The sequence below is a fragment of the Crotalus tigris genome, unplaced genomic scaffold, assembly GCF_016545835.1.
Source record: "Crotalus tigris isolate CLP2741 ecotype Arizona unplaced genomic scaffold, ASM1654583v1 scf7180000019553.37968852642:3898890, whole genome shotgun sequence".
Lineage (NCBI taxonomy): Eukaryota > Metazoa > Chordata > Lepidosauria > Squamata > Viperidae > Crotalus > Crotalus tigris.
In genome coordinates, this window is record NW_024097591.1 from 1,741,045 (window position 1) to 1,757,850 (window position 16,806).

The 16,806-nt window shown below is 47.7% G+C and overlaps 2 protein-coding genes across 3 annotated transcripts; both read left to right on the forward strand.

Moving 5' to 3' along the window:
- Positions 1-158: 158 nt before the first annotated feature.
- CLK2 (CDC like kinase 2) lies at positions 159-10,387 on the forward strand. Of its 2 annotated transcripts, none has more exons than XM_039363176.1 (13): positions 159-331; positions 1,870-2,033; positions 2,120-2,348; positions 5,488-5,584; positions 5,982-6,048; positions 7,006-7,122; positions 7,307-7,473; positions 8,221-8,315; positions 8,511-8,640; positions 8,742-8,824; positions 8,955-9,034; positions 9,136-9,226; positions 9,703-10,387. In XM_039363176.1, the coding sequence occupies exons 2-13, from the start codon at positions 1,870-1,872 to the stop codon at positions 9,883-9,885; spliced, it is 1,503 nt and encodes a 500-aa protein (XP_039219110.1). In that variant the 5' UTR covers positions 159-331; the 3' UTR covers positions 9,886-10,387. The 2 variants fall into 2 exon arrangements, with proteins under 2 accessions (XP_039219110.1, XP_039219112.1); XM_039363178.1 differs by having other exon boundaries at positions 5,491-5,584.
- A 409-nt stretch (positions 10,388-10,796) lies between these two features.
- LOC120316976 (complexin-3-like) lies at positions 10,797-16,594 on the forward strand. The gene is made up of 4 exons (XM_039363180.1): positions 10,797-12,556; positions 12,680-12,863; positions 13,667-13,754; positions 15,609-16,594. Exons 2-4 carry the CDS (start codon positions 12,727-12,729, stop codon positions 15,813-15,815), a joined length of 432 nt encoding a protein of 143 aa, XP_039219114.1. The 5' UTR covers positions 10,797-12,556; positions 12,680-12,726; the 3' UTR covers positions 15,816-16,594.
- Positions 16,595-16,806: the final 212 nt, after the last annotated feature.

Sequence of the window (16,806 nt, forward strand, 5' to 3'; positions counted from 1 at the left end):
AGGTTTCTTGCGAAGCGCACCCGGAAGCTGTCGATGCGGCTTATTTATTTATTTTTTCCCATCGCGCGGACCGTTCTGTACTTTTTGACTTATCTCTGACCCAGGGGACGTTCCGGCGCTTTTGTGGCGCGCCTCCGTCGCCCGTGCGTAGCGGCGCATGCGCGGTGGGCCTCTCCCGTCCCCTCAGCCCAGCTCCTCAGCGCGAGCCCGGGCGGCGGCGGCGACGCTGAGGCGAAGCGCCGGCGAGGACGACGAAGGGGCGGGAAAGGGACGAGCCGCCGCCAAGACGGACTTCTTGTGGGACAAGCGTACCGGGCTGACGGCCAAGAAGGTGAGCGAGGCGGCGGGGCCGGGCAGGGGAGGCCTCGGGGCGGGGTGAGGGGGCGGCGGCGGCTCTCCGGGACCCCAACCAGGCCGGGGAGAGGCCGGCGGAGCAGCCCAGGCGGCCTCCATCCCGGCCCAGCGCCCAGAAGGCCGAATAGGAGCCCTACCGGGCGATTGGTGCACAACGCCCCTGCCAGGTAGGCCGGCCCTCGCCCAGGTTGAGCCGCCAAGGGTTACGATTGAGGGGAGGGGAGAGATGCAAATTGTATCAATACATAACTAAAAATGGATCAATTGAAGGTTCTTTGGCTTTGTTTGGGGGGGGAGGGGCAGGGAAAGGAGGCCACCAGGAAATCCCATCTGAGCAGAGCAGGGGATTTGGAGGGGACCCTGTTAGATTGGGGGACCCGTCGCTCTCTTTGGCAGCCCCCCCCTCGGGTATCAAATTACAGGCAGTCCTCGACTTACAACCGTCCGCTTAGTGACCGTTTGGAAGTTGCGACGGCACACAAAAGAAGGGACTTTTTCACACTTAACGACCGTGGTTGTGGGATCAAAATTCGGATGCTCGACGACCGGTTCATACTTAACGACGGTCGGCGTATCCCAGGGTCACGTGATCCCCCTTTTCAACCTTCAGACCAGCAAAGTCCACGGGGGAAGCCGGATTCACTTAACAACCGGATTGCTCGCTTAACAACGGCAGGGATTCACTTAACAGCTGCAGCAAGGGGCGAGACTCACTGGAGAATGGCCTCGCTTAGCAACGGAAATGTTGGGCTCAATTGCGGTCGTAGGTTGAGGACTGGCTGTAATTAGCTTCCTCAGATATCGGTTTATAGTGTTATTCCTCTCTGCAGCGCTTCAGGGTGATCTTAATAGATTTTATTTTATTTATCTGATTTTATGATGGTTTTACCTTAATATTTGATCATATGTTTGTTTATTTAATTTATTTGCCGCTCATCATAGCAAACAATATACTCTCTGTGTGTGTTGTTTATGTATGTTTGTGCAGGTGCTTTATTTCAACATTTTTTATTAAGCTGGTTTATAGATAGATAACCTTTATTGTCATTTTTTTTTTACTGTGGGCGCATTGGCACCCATTAAAAATGAAATTTGCTCTCAAAGTGTACACATACATAACACAGGTTTAAACATGCTATATACGATGTATGTATAAATAACATGTTATGGTCTTTTTTTGCCGCTTCCTAGCACTTTAAGGCTCAACCTCTCCCATTTAATAATAATAAAGCTGGAAGGGACCTTGGAGGACATCTAGTCCAACCCCCTGCTCAGGCAGGAAACCCTGTACCATTTCGGACAAATGGCTGTCCAGTCTCTTCTTAAAAACTTCCAGTGTTGGACCATTCACTGCTTCTGGAGGCAGGTGGTTCCACTGGTTAATTGTCCTCACTGTCAGAAAGTTTTTCCTTAGTTCTAGGTTGCTTCTCTCCTTGATGAGCTTCCATCCGTTGCTTCTTGTTCGGCCTTCAGGACTATTTGATTCTCTCGTTCTTTTCCTTCCTTCCCACACAGATGCCTCGTTCTCGGAGGTTTCTGTCTTCGGAACGCAGCAGCCGGGGCAGTTACCGTGAGTGTTACAGAAACCGCAAACACAAGCGGCGGCGGAGTCGTTCCCGGTCGAGCAGCAGTGAGCGGTGGCATCACCGGGACGACAGCTATCATGTCCGATCGGGGAGGTGAGCCAGTCCCACAAAACAGGCCCTGCAAGCAGAAGGTGCAATTCAAGGATCACCTTCCTGAATTCCGCTCTCCCCCCCCCCAGTTACGACGATCACTCATCTGACCGACGTGCCTACGACCGGCGATACCTGGAGGATTACCGACGAGACGGCTACAGCGACCGGGGCGGGGATGCCTACTACGAGCCCGAATACCAGCCTTCGGATGAGTACCAGCGTTCCCGGGATGGCAGTTACCGGAACTGCAAGAGTAACCGGCGGAAACGGCGACGGAGACGGCACGGAAGCCGCTCCTTCAGCCGTTCCTCCTCGGTGAGTCATCTCTGCTTCTTCTGATCTTTTGATCCCCGGATCTCTTTGGCCTTTCCAGATCTCTGGAATCGGCTAGGAATGGCATTCTGGATTCGTGGGAATCGGCATCCCGGAATGGGGTCCGAGTCTGTCCTAAAGGGCATCCGTGTGGATTTTGAGTGGCTTGGAAATTGAAAATTTTTTCTGTGACTGGCAGTAGTGGAGGCTTGGGAAAAGGGGGGGGGGCGAAATGTGATTTTAAAGAATTTCCTTCTCTAAAGTTCCCGTTGCACAATGCTAGGCTTTTAAAGGCTTTTATCACCCAGAATATTATTTCTAATATTTATTTTGAAGAACTTCAAAATAAAACATTTCTAATCAGACTCTTTTCAGTGGGAGCCCCCGCCCCTTTGGAATGATCAAGCTGCCTCCTTACCAAAGCTGATTTTGTCCAGCTCTATTCACATTTTTGAAAAGCATTGAGGAAAAAAAAACACCCTGGTGCTTTTCCCCTGAAATTTTGGGCCAGGTTATTAAACTTATTTATTTATGATTACATTTATATGCTGCCCATCTCACTGTCTCGGGTGATTTAAAAGCTGTGGTATGTTTTGTTATTATTTTGCTGTTGGTTTGGTGACCTGGGTATAAATCGGGCAGGTAGATAATTTCTGAGCAGACTACAACATTGGATGATGGTTGATCATATCTATTCATTCCATAAAATTCTCTGCCTTCAAAAACAGCTGAAAGTTTCAAAAAAAAAAATCTTGTTAGGCACAGCAAGCAGAGTTCTCTGTAGAGGGCAAAGATGCTTTGAAATCTTTTGAAATCTTCAATTTTTATTTTTGTTTTTCCAGTATGTTTGGGTGTGCTAGACGAATGTTGATCTTCTGCCTATACACGTAGTCCTCAACTTACAACCAAAATGCAGTTGTTAAACGAGGCATCGTGTCCCCGCAGCCAATTTTAGCGCCTTTTTTTCGCTGCAGTTGTTAAGGGAATCTGACTTTGCTGATCAGAAGCCAGCTGGAAACGTTGTAAATCAGAGTAATGTGACTGCAGGCTGCCAAGCACCCAAATTGTGATTGTGGCATTAGTGTGATCGTTGTAATATCAAGCATCGGTCCTAGATCACCGTCCTAACTTTAAAATGACCTTAAACAAAGGGTTCTAAGTCGAGAACTACCTGTATATTAGTTGGCACTTAGAATTTTTATTCAGTGTGCACCCCTATCAGCCCAGCTATAAGACTTGTTTTAATTTTTATTTATTAAATTTATATCCTGCCCCTCTTGCAAATAAAACAACTCTGGTTTTCCTTCCGCAACAATCCTGTGAGGTAGGCTATTAGATGATGTGCTTCTTTAGACCATATTGGTTTAGTTTGGGCTTAAGAGTCTGAATCAAACCGGATCACTTGCTTCAAGCGAGGGTCCAGATAACGGATTCTCTACACAGCATAAATCAAATTCGAAACCATCTTGATCAGTTGGGAGCATGGCAGTTCAGCCCAGAAGGGGGTTTGAAAAAGGGTCAGATGCAAAATTTAAATTCAGACCTCCCAAGGCCCAGATGCAGGTTGGGTTAATAATCCGAGGGAGAAAGATTTTGACAAGGGACCCCACCCCAAACCGAACTCAAGAAACCACTGTGAGGCTGTCTGAATTGAAATCCTAAAAAGCCGTACTCTGTGTGAGCCAGGCCCACATTTGAAGGAGAATTGGGACAGAAGGACCAGCAGGAAGAGAAAAGTAAAAAGGAGGGGTCCTTTGTGGGGACTAGAAACCTCGAACAGAGGGCTTATTTTGCCTGGAGAAAGAATAACCCAGAGGGAACACGCTGGTGTCGTCCTTTTTCATTCTCACCCCAGGGAAAGTCAGCACAGCCCCTCTGTACATCCCTGCCTTTACAAGAGGTCAGAATTGATGACCTCTATGGCCTTTAGCAGGCAAGCCGAGGTCACGCTTGCGTTTTAACTGGGGGGAACGTCAAACTCTGACAGGACCCCCTCTCTTCCCCTCTCCCAATTCCACCCATGTGGGCTGTTTATTGGTGGTGATGGTAGGTAGGCCTTTCTTTTCCTTTGTCGTCCTTCCCAGGCTCCCCCCCCGTCTCCTAAAACGCCACCCTCCCTCCTCCTCCTCCTCCTTTCCCAGGAATGACTCGGGCTTTCTGACATTGGGGAGGGGGGAGATAACCCCCAATCCAAGCCAGGACATTTCATCGCCAGCTTGGCCCGTCCCGTCCTAGAAGCAACCAGGGTGGGATTATTAACCTCGGAACAGCTCAGGCCAGATTTTGACGCTGGTTGGTGTGAACGATTTGCTGAGTCTCTTAAATTGGGTGGGTGGGAAAAGGGGCTTTTGTTTCCTGTCTGGCCTTTTCTTGAATTGTGGAACTCCTCGGCGGTGGGCGGGGAGGGGGCACCCCGTTTGCAGAAGACGACCTCCCTAACTTGGATTCACGGTTCCTAGGTGTTTTTTTTTTTTTTACACAGCTGGTCCTCGACTTAACAACAGTTGATTTAGCGGCCGTTCAAAGTCACCATGGCAGCGAAAAGAGGGACTTGCGACCCTTTGTCACACTTAACAACCTTTGCAGCGTCCCGTGATCAAAATTTGGCAACTGACTCGTGTTTGTGACGGTCGCAAGGTCCCCTGGGGTCACGTGATCCGCTTTTGTGACCTTCCGACACTCGGTGGGGAAACCAAATTCACTTAACAAGTGTGTGACGGACTTAATCATTGTGGTGATTTGGAACCGTGGCGAGCAAGGTCGTAAAACGGGACAAAGCCTACTTAGCAACGTAACCGCTGGGCTGCCTGCTTGCCAGTCGAGGACCCCCTGTAAAAGACCAGCCTGAGCGGGCGGGCGCGTGTCTTGCTGAGCGTTTCTCTGCCCCCTTGCCATCTTCCCTTGTTGTTCACGTGTGTTGTATATTGTTTATACATATATACGCCTCTGTGCCGTTTTGAACTTGGCCTGGAATCCGACCCGCCGCCACCTCCTCCATCCCTGCCACGGGCCCACCGTGTCGCTTGGCCGGCTGGCTGGCTTCCCCCCTTCGCCGCCCTTCGGGTGAACACTTGAATTGAATGAATGAAAACCCTAAACCCTCTCCGCCCCGTCGCTGCGTTTTGGGGGGCCCCCACGGCAGCAGAGTCGTCCCAGCAGCAGGAGGAGAGCCAAGAACGTGGAGGACGACGTGGAAGGGCACCTGATCTATCGGAGCGGCGACTGCCTGCAAGAGAGATGTACTGCGAAATCGTAACATTAACTCTAGTCTCTAGTTAAGCTCCCCGTCGCAGCGACGACAGAATTGTGCTTAGCTTCCCTTCCCTTTCCTCGTCCGTTCCTGTTTTTTTTTTCTTTCTAAAGACCAAAACACAGCCTCTTTTTTTTCCCCTTCTTTTTTCCCTTCCCTTTTTGCCTGCCTCCTTCCCTCTTTCCCTCCCTTCTTCCCATTTTATATATTTTTTGTATTGATATCCATAGCGTTTAGGGGAGGAGGGCGGTCCTTTGAACCGGCCAAGATAGCCATTTTTTTTTTTTTGGTAGTGATATTTTGTTGTTCGGCCCCCACAAGTCTCACCTCCTCTTCTCCCCTTCCCTTCCCTGCCCTCCCCTTCTCTTGTCTCCTTTCCTCTAAAGATGAGATCGTCACCACCCTTGGGGAAGGCACCTTTGGGCGCGTGGTGCAGTGCATCGATCACCGCAGGTGAGTGAAGACGGGCTGCTTGAAAATTGAAAGTGGCTTCTCTCCAGCTAGGGTGGACATCCAGCTGGCTGCAGATTTTCCTCCCAGACTGGATGACCACCAGAAGCCCACGCCTAGGAAGAATTTCTACAAGAGATGGAGAGAGAGAAGGGGGGGGGAGGAGATAGAGGTAGAGATAGATAAATATTGGATGGATGGATAGATGAGAGATATAGATAAGATAGACAACAGACACAGATAGAAATAGATGATACAGAAGAAATAGATAATAGAGATAAGATAGAAAACAGATTGGAAATGGATAAGATAGATAGATATCAGTAAGAACGAGGTAGGTAGGTAGAGATAGAAAATATTGATAAAGACCAATAAAGATCAATAAAAGTAGGTAAGTAGATAGATAGATAGACAGACAGACAGATGAGATAGATAAATGAGATAGATAGAGATGAGATTGAGATAGATGAGATATAAAATAGATTAGCTAGATATAGAGATAGATAGATAGACAGGCAGAGACAGACAGACAGACGAGAGTGAGATAGATGAGATAGAGATGTGATTGAGATAGATAGATGAGATATAGAGATAGATAGATAGATAAATAGATAGATAGATAGATAGATAGATAGATAGATAGATAGATAGACAGACACAGATAGATAGAAAGGAAAGATAGAAAAGAACTAGTGTTTTTCCACCTGAGCAACTTTTAAGATGTAGGGACTTTAACCCCCAGAATTCCCCAGCCTGCCAGGGCTCTACAACAAGCCAACTATGGCTGAGCATAAGCTACCCAAGCTGGTGTGTCTTGGCCTTTATCAGACTATAGCAGAACAGAGAAATGCATTTCCAGGCAAGGCTTGGTCAGTCCTCCCGTCCTGGTTGCTTGCCCCGGACCTCAAACCTTGACTCCACTTTCTTCTCCACGATCTCTCTCTCTCCCCCCCCCCCCAGGGGCAACACCCGGGTGGCTCTCAAAATCATCAAGAACGTGGAGAAATACAAAGAAGCCGCTCGCTTGGAGATCAACGTGCTGGAGAAAATTAACGAGAAAGATCCCGACAACAAAAAGTAAGCGGGGTGGGCGAAAAAGAGGTCCTGTGTTGGTGTTGTTATGTTCATACGTAAGCCCGAGGGATGCCTGGCCTTTGGGCGCCTTTTCTTAGGGACCAGCTACTTAAAAAAAAAAAAAAAAAGCCAAATTCTCCTCTTTTCCCAAACCCCTCTCCCTCCTTGCTTTGGTTTCCCCTTCCAGCCTCTGCGTCCGGATGTACGACTGGTTTGACTACCATGGCCACATGTGCATCTCCTTTGAGCTGCTGGGCCTCAGCACGTTCGATTTCTTGAAGGATAACAACTACCTGTCCTACCCCCTCCACCAGATCCGGCATATGGCCTACCAAGTGTGCCAGGCGGTCAGATGTGAGTGCCCAGGAAGGGGGGGGGACATTGGGTGGGAAGTGGGGAGGGAGGGGGGGATGTGTGGAGCAAAGGGCTGAGAGAAAAAGGGGGGTCATTCTGATTCGTTTGACTTTGAGGATTTACAACACCTGAGTTGTCAGTGGCTCCGAGTCCCAATGGTGGAGGCTCTCCCCACCTTGAGGACTAGCAGTTCAGTTTGATACTTTCTGAGGGTAGAAAGATGCACGAAAACTTGAGGGCCTCCCTCCCCTATCTCTGCCTGTCTGTCTGTCTGTCTTTATCACCTCTCTACTTACCTACTATCTCTATCTTTTCCTTTCTTCCTCACTCCCTTCCCTATTTGTCTATTTATCATTTGTCCTTCCATCCTGTCTGTCTGTCTGTCTATCTATCTATTTACTTGTCCACCTATCTCTTTATCCTTTCCTTTCTTCCTCACTCCTTTGTCTATTTATCATTTGTCCTTCTGTCCATCATCTGTCTATCTATCTATCTGTCTATCTATCTATCTATCTATCTATCTATCTATCTATCTATCTATCTATCTATCTATCTCTTCATCCCTTTCTTCTCTCTTCCATCCTCCCCTCCTTTCTCCATCTCTTTCCTTCCTCCTCCTCCTCCTCCTCCTCTTCCTGTTTTCCTTCCTCCTTCCTTCCTTTGCATCATTCCTCTCCATTTCTGTCCATTCTTCCTCTCCGCTTCCTACCTTCCTTCCCTCTCTTTTATACTGTCTCTTCCCTGCAGTTCTGCACGAGAACAAGCTCACCCATACAGACCTCAAGCCGGAGAATATCCTCTTTGTCAACTCGGACTACGAGATGACCTACAACCTGGAGAAGGTGAGCCTGGGTCCCCCGGGGAACGTCACCTTCTCCGCTGTGGCCTCCCTCCCTCCCTCCTTCCCTCCCCTTCATGCTACTTTGGGTTGGGCCTCTAACACCCCCCCCCCCCGAAGCTGGGAGAAGATTGTCCATGCTGCTAACTCTCAACTTCCCTCCCCCCTGTCTCCTTCCTCCTCTGCCCTCCCCTTCCAGAAACGAGACGAGCGCAGCATCAAGAACACGGCCATTCGGCTGGTGGATTTTGGCAGTGCCACTTTTGATCACGAGCACCACAGCACCATCGTCTCCACGCGGCATTACCGGGCTCCCGAGGTCATTTTAGGTCAGTGCTGTGCCTTGTTGCCCCTCCCGGCTCCGGGTCGGACTGCGAATACCCACAAGGGCAGACTCTGAAACTCCTTTTTTTTTTTTTTGCTCCGACAGAACTCGGCTGGACCCAGCCCTGCGACGTTTGGAGTATTGGCTGCATTATCTTCGAGTATTACATGGGCTTCACTTTGTTCCAGGTGAGTCTGGCAGGTGGGAAGCCATCAAAGTCATTGGAGGCAGGAGGGAGGGGTGAGCCCCTAACGCTCAGGCAGCGGCAGGTCTTTTTTTTTTTTTTAACCAGCTCAAACTTTTTTTTTCCCCTCGCAGACCCACGACAATCGCGAGCATCTGGCGATGATGGAGCGGATCCTCGGCCCCATCCCGTCACGGATGATCCGAAAAACGAGGTAGAGCTTGATTAAAAAATAAGGAGCCACAAGCACACTGGCCCTTTGTACCCCTGATGGTTCCTTGAAATGTTTCCCCCCCCCTTCCCCACCCCGGATAGGAAGCAGAAATATTTCTACCACGGACATTTGGACTGGGATGAAAACACTTCTGCCGGGCGCTACGTGCGGGAGAATTGCAAGCCGCTACGGGTAAGCCGGGGCCTGTCCACCACGTGTCCCACCATCCCAACCAAGTTTGATTTCTTCAGGAAACCGTCAGAGTACATAATATAACGTGATAAGTACACACGTCCAAATTTTGATCACGTGGCCACGGGGACGTTGCAGCAGTCGTAAAGTCTGAAAAAACGGCCCAAAGTCACTTTTTCAGCGCCGTTGTAACTTTGAATGGTCTCTAAACAAACGAGGACTAGCTGTAACGTGCCCTCATCTGTGCCTCCTCCTCCTCTTCCTTCTCCTCCTCCAGCTATAAAAACACAGAAGCAGAAGGGACCTTAAGAGGTCCTCTAGCCCAACCTCCTTCCAGGAATGCACTCTCTGATAAACCCCCCCAGCGTTTCCCCTCTAGTCTAAGTCTAGTCTAAGTCTAGGCCAGGCCAGGCCAGGCCACCCCCCGCTTCACCCCTCCATTCCTCCTAGCTGGTCCTCTCCACTTGTCTTTCCAGAGATACTTGACGTCCGAAGCCGAGGAACATCACCAGCTCTTTGACCTTCTGGAGGGCATGCTAGAATACGAGCCGGCCAAACGGCTGACCCTATCCGAAGCCCTCAAGCATCCCTTCTTCGGTGCCCTCCAACTGCAGCCCACCCCCAAAGTTTGGGATTCGAACCGGGACATCAGCCGGTGACCCGTCGGGGCTCTGGGCTTCATTTCCTAACCCCCCCTCCCCGACTTTATTTGGCCCCTGTGGTGGCTGGCACGTCTTCTCCGTTTTTGGTGCTTCTCGACCATCTGAAGGATACAGAAGAAAAAACAAAAAAAACCCTTGAGTTCTCCTCTTCCAGGTTCCCTTCCTTTTTGTTATCCTATAAAGCTTGTGGATATGTGAAATAGTCTGTAAAATATCTCTATTATACATACATATATATGTGTGTGTGTATATATATAAATTATATATATATATATATATATATAAAACACATGGCGTATCTTGCGACATTTCCCTCCCCCTGTAAATAATGCCATCCCCCCCCCCCCCGTCCTCTCGGCCCTGCGTGGATTTTGCGGTTCTTGGTCTTATTATTTTTTGGGAGAACAAACCGCCTCCTGTTTCAAATGATGGAATTTTATAAGAATTTTGTATAGTCTCGGTGGGGAAAAAAAAGAAATAAAAGACCACGTCAACAAACGCTTGAGTTTGCGCCGTGCGTGTTAATGCTTGCCTGGTTCTTCCCTCTCCTTTCTTCCCTCCTTGCAAATCACAATAATGTCAAATCCAGTCCATACGTCTGACTGTGGCCGTGTGATGAACCACAATCATAATCTGGAGCGCCACTTGAACAGTGTGGGCATTGACAAAAACCCCATCGGTCAATTGCAATAGGCAGCTTCTCCGGGAGCAGCTTAAATCCTCTAATGAGACCTTTAACACCATCAAACAACATCTGCCTATCCCAGGTCCTTGGAAATGGACAAAAATGCCAGATCCAGTCTAAACATCTGGCTGAGTGTGCAACCAACTATTATTATTATTATTATGGATCATTGTACAGTCAGCCAGATGTTCAGGCTGGATTTGGCATTTTGCCTACCAATCGAGTCCTTACCCAGGACCTGGGATAGGCAGATGTGGATGTTTGATGGTATTACAGATATCGTTGCAGGATGGAAGCGGTTCCTGTTGTTGTTGTTGTTGTTGTTGTTGTATTATTTCCAGCAACACTGATAAAATTCTAGTTGTCCAGTTGGGTTCTTCTCTGTCCCAATGTGCTTCTGTTTGGGATAGGAAAACGTATCCGTTTGCTTTCTCTCTCTCTCTCTCTCTCTTTCTTTCTTTCTTTTCTGTTCTTTTTAACACACAATATTTTTGACCGGGACAAATGCAGTATTAGATCTGGAAAAATTATTGCCCACCCCATTTATTCAACAGCTTCCTCTCCCCACCTCCTCCCCCCCCCCGCTTCAATGCTTGATGTAAGAAGCTTAACACCCAAGTCCTGCCAGCCCTTCAGCTTGTTCTGTAAACCTTTTATCCCTCTCGGTGGGATTGTGTGTCACTGTGCTGCAAATTGTGTGTCATTGTGCCATCCTTAAGGGTGCCTCTAGGCAGCAAACAGCCCAGGACATGGACTGTTCCAGTTTTGCTTGACAATAGCTGAAAACAACAGATCTGTGACCTGCACCCATAAGCAGTTTTCGTACAGACAGCGCCGGTCCTTTGACAAATCTTATTTGAGTTGAGCAATCTTTTTCAGTTCGGCTCACGGCTGCTGGTGCTGTTCTTGTTGTCGTTATTTTAATCAATCGTTTCTAGTGCTAGAACTGGGGTGGCGCAGTGGTTAGAACGCAGTAGTGCTGCAGGCTAACTCGCTGCTTGCTCCAGGAGGTCGATCCTGACTGGTTCAAGGTTGACTCTGCTTTCTGTCCTTCCCAGGTCGTAAAATGAGGACCCAGGTTGTTGGGGGCAAGATGCTGACTCTGTTAACCTCTTAGAGAGGGCTGTAAAGCACTGTGAAGCGGTATACAAGTCTAAGAGCTATTGCTATTATATGTTGAGGAATTGTGGGTTCTTCTCTGTCTCTCTATCTCTAATTATCTATCTATCTATCTATCTATCTATCTATCTATCTATCTATCTATCTATCTATCTATCATATATATGTACCTACCTGTCTGTATATCTATCATCTATCTGTCATCTCTCTCTCTATCTCTATCTCTATCTACCTACCTATCTTTTCAGTCATGTCCGATCTTCAGACACTGCCTGGAAAAACCCCTGCAGTTTTCTTGGCAAGGTTTTTCAAAAGAGGTTTGTTATTGCCTCCTCTTTAGGGCTGAAAAAAAGTGGCTGGTTCAAAGGTCACTGGAGGCAAGACTAGAACTCACAGTCTCCCGGTTCTTAGCCTCGTGCCTTGACCCAAACTGTCCCTCTTCTACCTGTAATAAATTCATTTGTCCTTAAGGTGCCACAAGGTATTACAGACTAGCACCCAACCCTAAAAAAAGCTAGTCTGGATCTGCTTTTAGCCGTGGCTCTCTTGGGCCCGAATCCATTAAGGATTAGTAACTTGCTGTTTATCTGAGAAAGACTGAATACCTGAAGCTGTTTGTCCTCCAGAGAAGGGCACGTACTTAGTGATCTTCCCGACAGCTCTGCTCACCGTACCATCTGTCCACTGAGTCTTACCAGCTGTCACACAGATGGATCAAGGAAAGCCTGTTTTCCCCCTGGTTCCTGATCTCCACTTAAAGAACTTGAGCAGACAAGACTTTAATCATCCTCTGGGCACCTTCAGAGAGCGAAGACCTGTCAACCCCAAGAAGAGAGAAGCTGAACTGTTGGGAGATTTTTCCATGTGAGTCTGTCGTTTTTATGGAAAATGAGAATATCAGCTGGGAATGTAGACTTTGCTTGGTTCTGATGAAGGGAGAAAGTTTTGGAGGCGTCTTTATGAAGCTGCTTTGTGTTGTTTTTCCAGTTCTGGTGCCAAACGGCCTCTTCTCCACTCGGCTCCTGTCCTTAACCATGAGATCGGGGTTTGGGGACGCAGTCAGACAGCTGTTGTGCGGCTTGGCAACAGATTCCACCAAGGAGAAAGACATGGGTGTCCAGAGAAGCCACAGCTGGGAGCCAGTCAAGATGAAGGCTCCGCCAAGGCAGAAGTAAGCATTCTTCTCCTTTGGTATAAACATGAGGCAGCCAAATAAACTGTGTTGGAAATTGCTGGATGGATGGATGGATGGGGAGGGAGATAATGGATAAACATAGGCAGGAAAGGATGGATGGATGGATAGAGAAAGAGACAGACAGACAGAGAGACAGACAGAGACAGATAGATAACGGATAAACAGGGAGGGAGGGAAGGGAAAGATGGATAGATAAATAGAGGGACATAGGGAGGGAGGAAAGGAAAGGAATTGAAGGGAAGAGAGACAAACAGTGAGGAAAGGAAGGAAAGGATAGATAGATAATTAGATATAGGTAATAGATAAACCGATAGGGAGGGAGGGAGGAAAGGAAGGAAAGGAAAGGAATTGTAGGGAAGAGACAGATGGAAATAGAGAGAGAAGAAGGGAAGGAAGGAAGGAAGGAATAGACTGATAGGTATCCCTTCATCCTCTCTCCTTGCCTTTTTGCTCTCTTGGTCAACTTCGTGGCATTCATACCAGAGCACTGTACTTGATCTAGTCAGTTTCACAGCGCCAACTTTCCAGAGTTGAGTTTCTTTGCTGATTAAAGAATAAACAGCTGGGAATCAAATCTGCGGGCATCTTCTTATATGCTGTGGGGTAAGAAATCTCCAATTCTGTCGAGGAAACATAAAAAGCCGGGAGGATTTTTTTTCAGGAGAAATAGGGCCTGGCTATGTGTTCGAGAGGGGTGTGAGCGATCGATGTCACACACACTTTTGTGGTTTCCTGTCGCCTCTCCCTGAAACCTCCTCCTCCTCCTCCTCCTTTTCCAGGGCTGACCGGGACGCAGCCTTCGCCCGACAGAAAGCTCAGCGCGCTTCTCTAAGGAGTCATTTGCGGGAGAAATACCATCTCCCAAAGGTGAGAATTTTTTTGCTTTCTGAAAGGGCCTGCTTCTCTGCTCCAAATTCGAGGAAGTCCTCAAATTACGGCCAAATGAATAAATACAGATAAATCCTCAGCTTACCACTATTCGTTTAGTGACCGAAGTTAACAATGCCACCGGAAAAAGTGACCGTTTTTCACACTTTAGGACCCATGGTCACGTGATCAAAATTCAGACACTTGTCCACTGACTCGTATTTATGACGGTTGCAGTGTCCGGGGTCACGTGATCCCCTTTTTACGACCTTCTGATTAATGGGGAGGCCAAATTGGCTTAGCTGCCGTGGGACTCACTTATCAACTGGAGTGATTCTCCCTCAACAACTGTGACAAGAAAGGTCCTAAAACGAGGCTAAGCTCACTTAAGTGTCTCGCTTAAGGAGGGAAATTTTGGGGCTCAAGTTGTCTCAGGTTGAAGCTGGAGGCTAAGCCCCATCTGATTATATTTTATTTTTTTTAATCTATATTTCTGTTTATTTATGTATTTACTTAAGTATTTACTTATTTATTAAATACTTATTTTATTATAAATTATAAAGTCCAAAGCCTTTCTAAGCAGAAGGACGCTGACATCCCCTCAACTCCACTGAAGAGGTTACCTAGCCTGGTAACGAAACCAGCCCACAGAGCTTGGAGAATGAACCTTCTCCCTAATAATAATAATGATGATGATGATGTTGGAAGGGGCCTTGGAGGTCATCTAGTCCAACTCCCTGCTCAAGCAGGAAACCCTATACCATTTCAGACAAATGGCTGTCCAGTCTCTTCTTAAAAACTTCCAGTGTTGGAGCATTCACCGCTTCTGGTGGCAGGTTGTTCCGCCGGTTAATTGTTCTAACTGTCAGGAAATTTCTCCTTAGTTCCAGGTTGCTTCTCTCCTTGATTAGTTTCCATCTGTTGCTTCTTGTCCTGCCTTCTGTTGTTTTGGAGAAGAGCTTGACTGCCTCATCTTTGGGGCAGCCCCTGAGATACTAGAAGGCTGCTATCATGTCCCCCCTCGTCCTTCTCTTCATACCCATAGACATACCCAATTCCACCAACCGTTCCTTATATGTTTTAGCCTCCAGTCCCCTAATCATCTTTGTTGCTCTTCTCTGCACTCTTTTTCACAGTCTCAACATCTTTTTTACATCGTGGTGACCAAAACTGGATGCCGTATTCCAAGTGTGGCCTTACCAAGGCCTTGTAAAGTGGTATTAACACTTCATGTGATCTTGATTCTATCCCTCTGTTAATACAGCCTAGCACTGTGTTGGCTTTTTTGGCAACTGCAGCACATGGCTGGCTCATATTTAGGTGATTGTCCACTAGGACTCCAAGATCCCTCTCCCAGTTGCTCCTATTGAGCAATAAAAAAATTACATTTTTTAAAATAATATTTTACTATTTTCCCAATTTTACATTTGAATATTTAAAAAGCAACGTGGTGACTGGGTTAATCAATAGTTCAACAACAAAATCTTAGTGCAAATCTTTGGTCACAACATCAAATATTTCTTCTCTTTTTCCCTTAACCTTTACTGTCTCGCATTCAGGTCAGTACATTTCTAATTATATCAACCCAATAAGAACATCATTATTACATTTCTCAATAAAATTTTAGCTTATACATATCTTAATTACATTCAGTCTTCATAAACAATCCATTTCCTGTTGGTGATTTTTACGCAGTTTTTAATTCCTTATCCATTACATTTTGATGCCGCCCATCTCCCCTACAACGCGATGCTGGGCGGCTGACGCCCGCCAGATGTTGTGAGGCGCAACACAACATATTTCGGATTTTTTCTCACTTCTGATTTTTCCCTTTCTCCCCGTGCCTTCTTTCAGAACCCGACCGATGAGAAGCAGTTGGGAGCCACGGGGGGGAAGTCTCAGCTCCCCCGAGATCTTCTGAGCATCATACAACCCAACGGGGCCTGGCCAGTCCCTTCCACCTTCCCCAACTTCGGAGGGATAGATTTGAAGTCCCTGCAAACCACCCTCCAGAGCCCAGGGCTGTCTTTCCCATGCCCGGGGCAGTGTCGGATCATGTGAACGCTGCCTTTTCCAAGGACGCAGGAAAGAAAAATCGGTGGGTAGCAGGACCGCCGGATTTGCGCAAGGCTGCTTCGGCACACGCCGTCTCATACAACCTGGGAAATGTGTCCTCTTAGCTTTGGAGAATGACTGCTGAGAAGACCATAATAGGGCAGCCTCGTCAAGAGGTGGCCTTATAACCATTGTACGGGTCATCCTCGACTTAACGACCGCAACGGGACCCCGAATTTCTGTGGCTAAGTGAGACACTTGAATTTTGCCCCATTCTGCGGCCTTCCTTGCCATACGTAAGGGAATCCTTGCAGTTAGTGACACCGTCGTTCAGTGAAACCGGTGTCAGAAGGTCGCAAAAGGGGATGGCGTGACCCCTGGGACGCTGCGACTGTCACAAGTACGAATCGGTTGCCAAGCATCTGGATTCTGATCAGGTGATCCTGGGGAAGCTAGAGAGGTGGTGCCTGTGAAAAACGGCAAGGAAGGTCGTAGAATGGGGCAAAACTCACTTAAGTGTCTCACTTCGCCACAGAAATTTGGAGCCCTGTTGCGGTTGTTAAGTCGAGGACTTACCTGCACAATGCTTCTAGGGCCATCACTTTTTTTTTCCGGTGCCCTTGTAACATGGAATGGTTGCTAAGGAAACTGTCGCAAGCTGAGGACCACCTGTACATCACTACCTCTGCCCTTCACCGCCCACATCCCACGTCTCTTCGTGGATTGGAAATTAAATTGATGTAATTTATTCTTTAGATTAAAACCTTGCCTTTCCTTGAGCTGATGAAGGTGGTGTGTTGTGTTTTCTTTGTCTGGTTTTCTTTCCGAAACGCCACAACTTTGTGTGTGAACCGGGGTGAAGAGAGGTCCGTGATTGGTCAGGAAGCTTCTGTGGCTGAACAGGACTCAAACTGAGTCTCTCCCTCTCTCTCTCTCCCTCCCTCTCTCTCTTCTGTCTCTTTTTCTTTCTTTCTCCCTTTCTCCCTCTCTCTTTGTC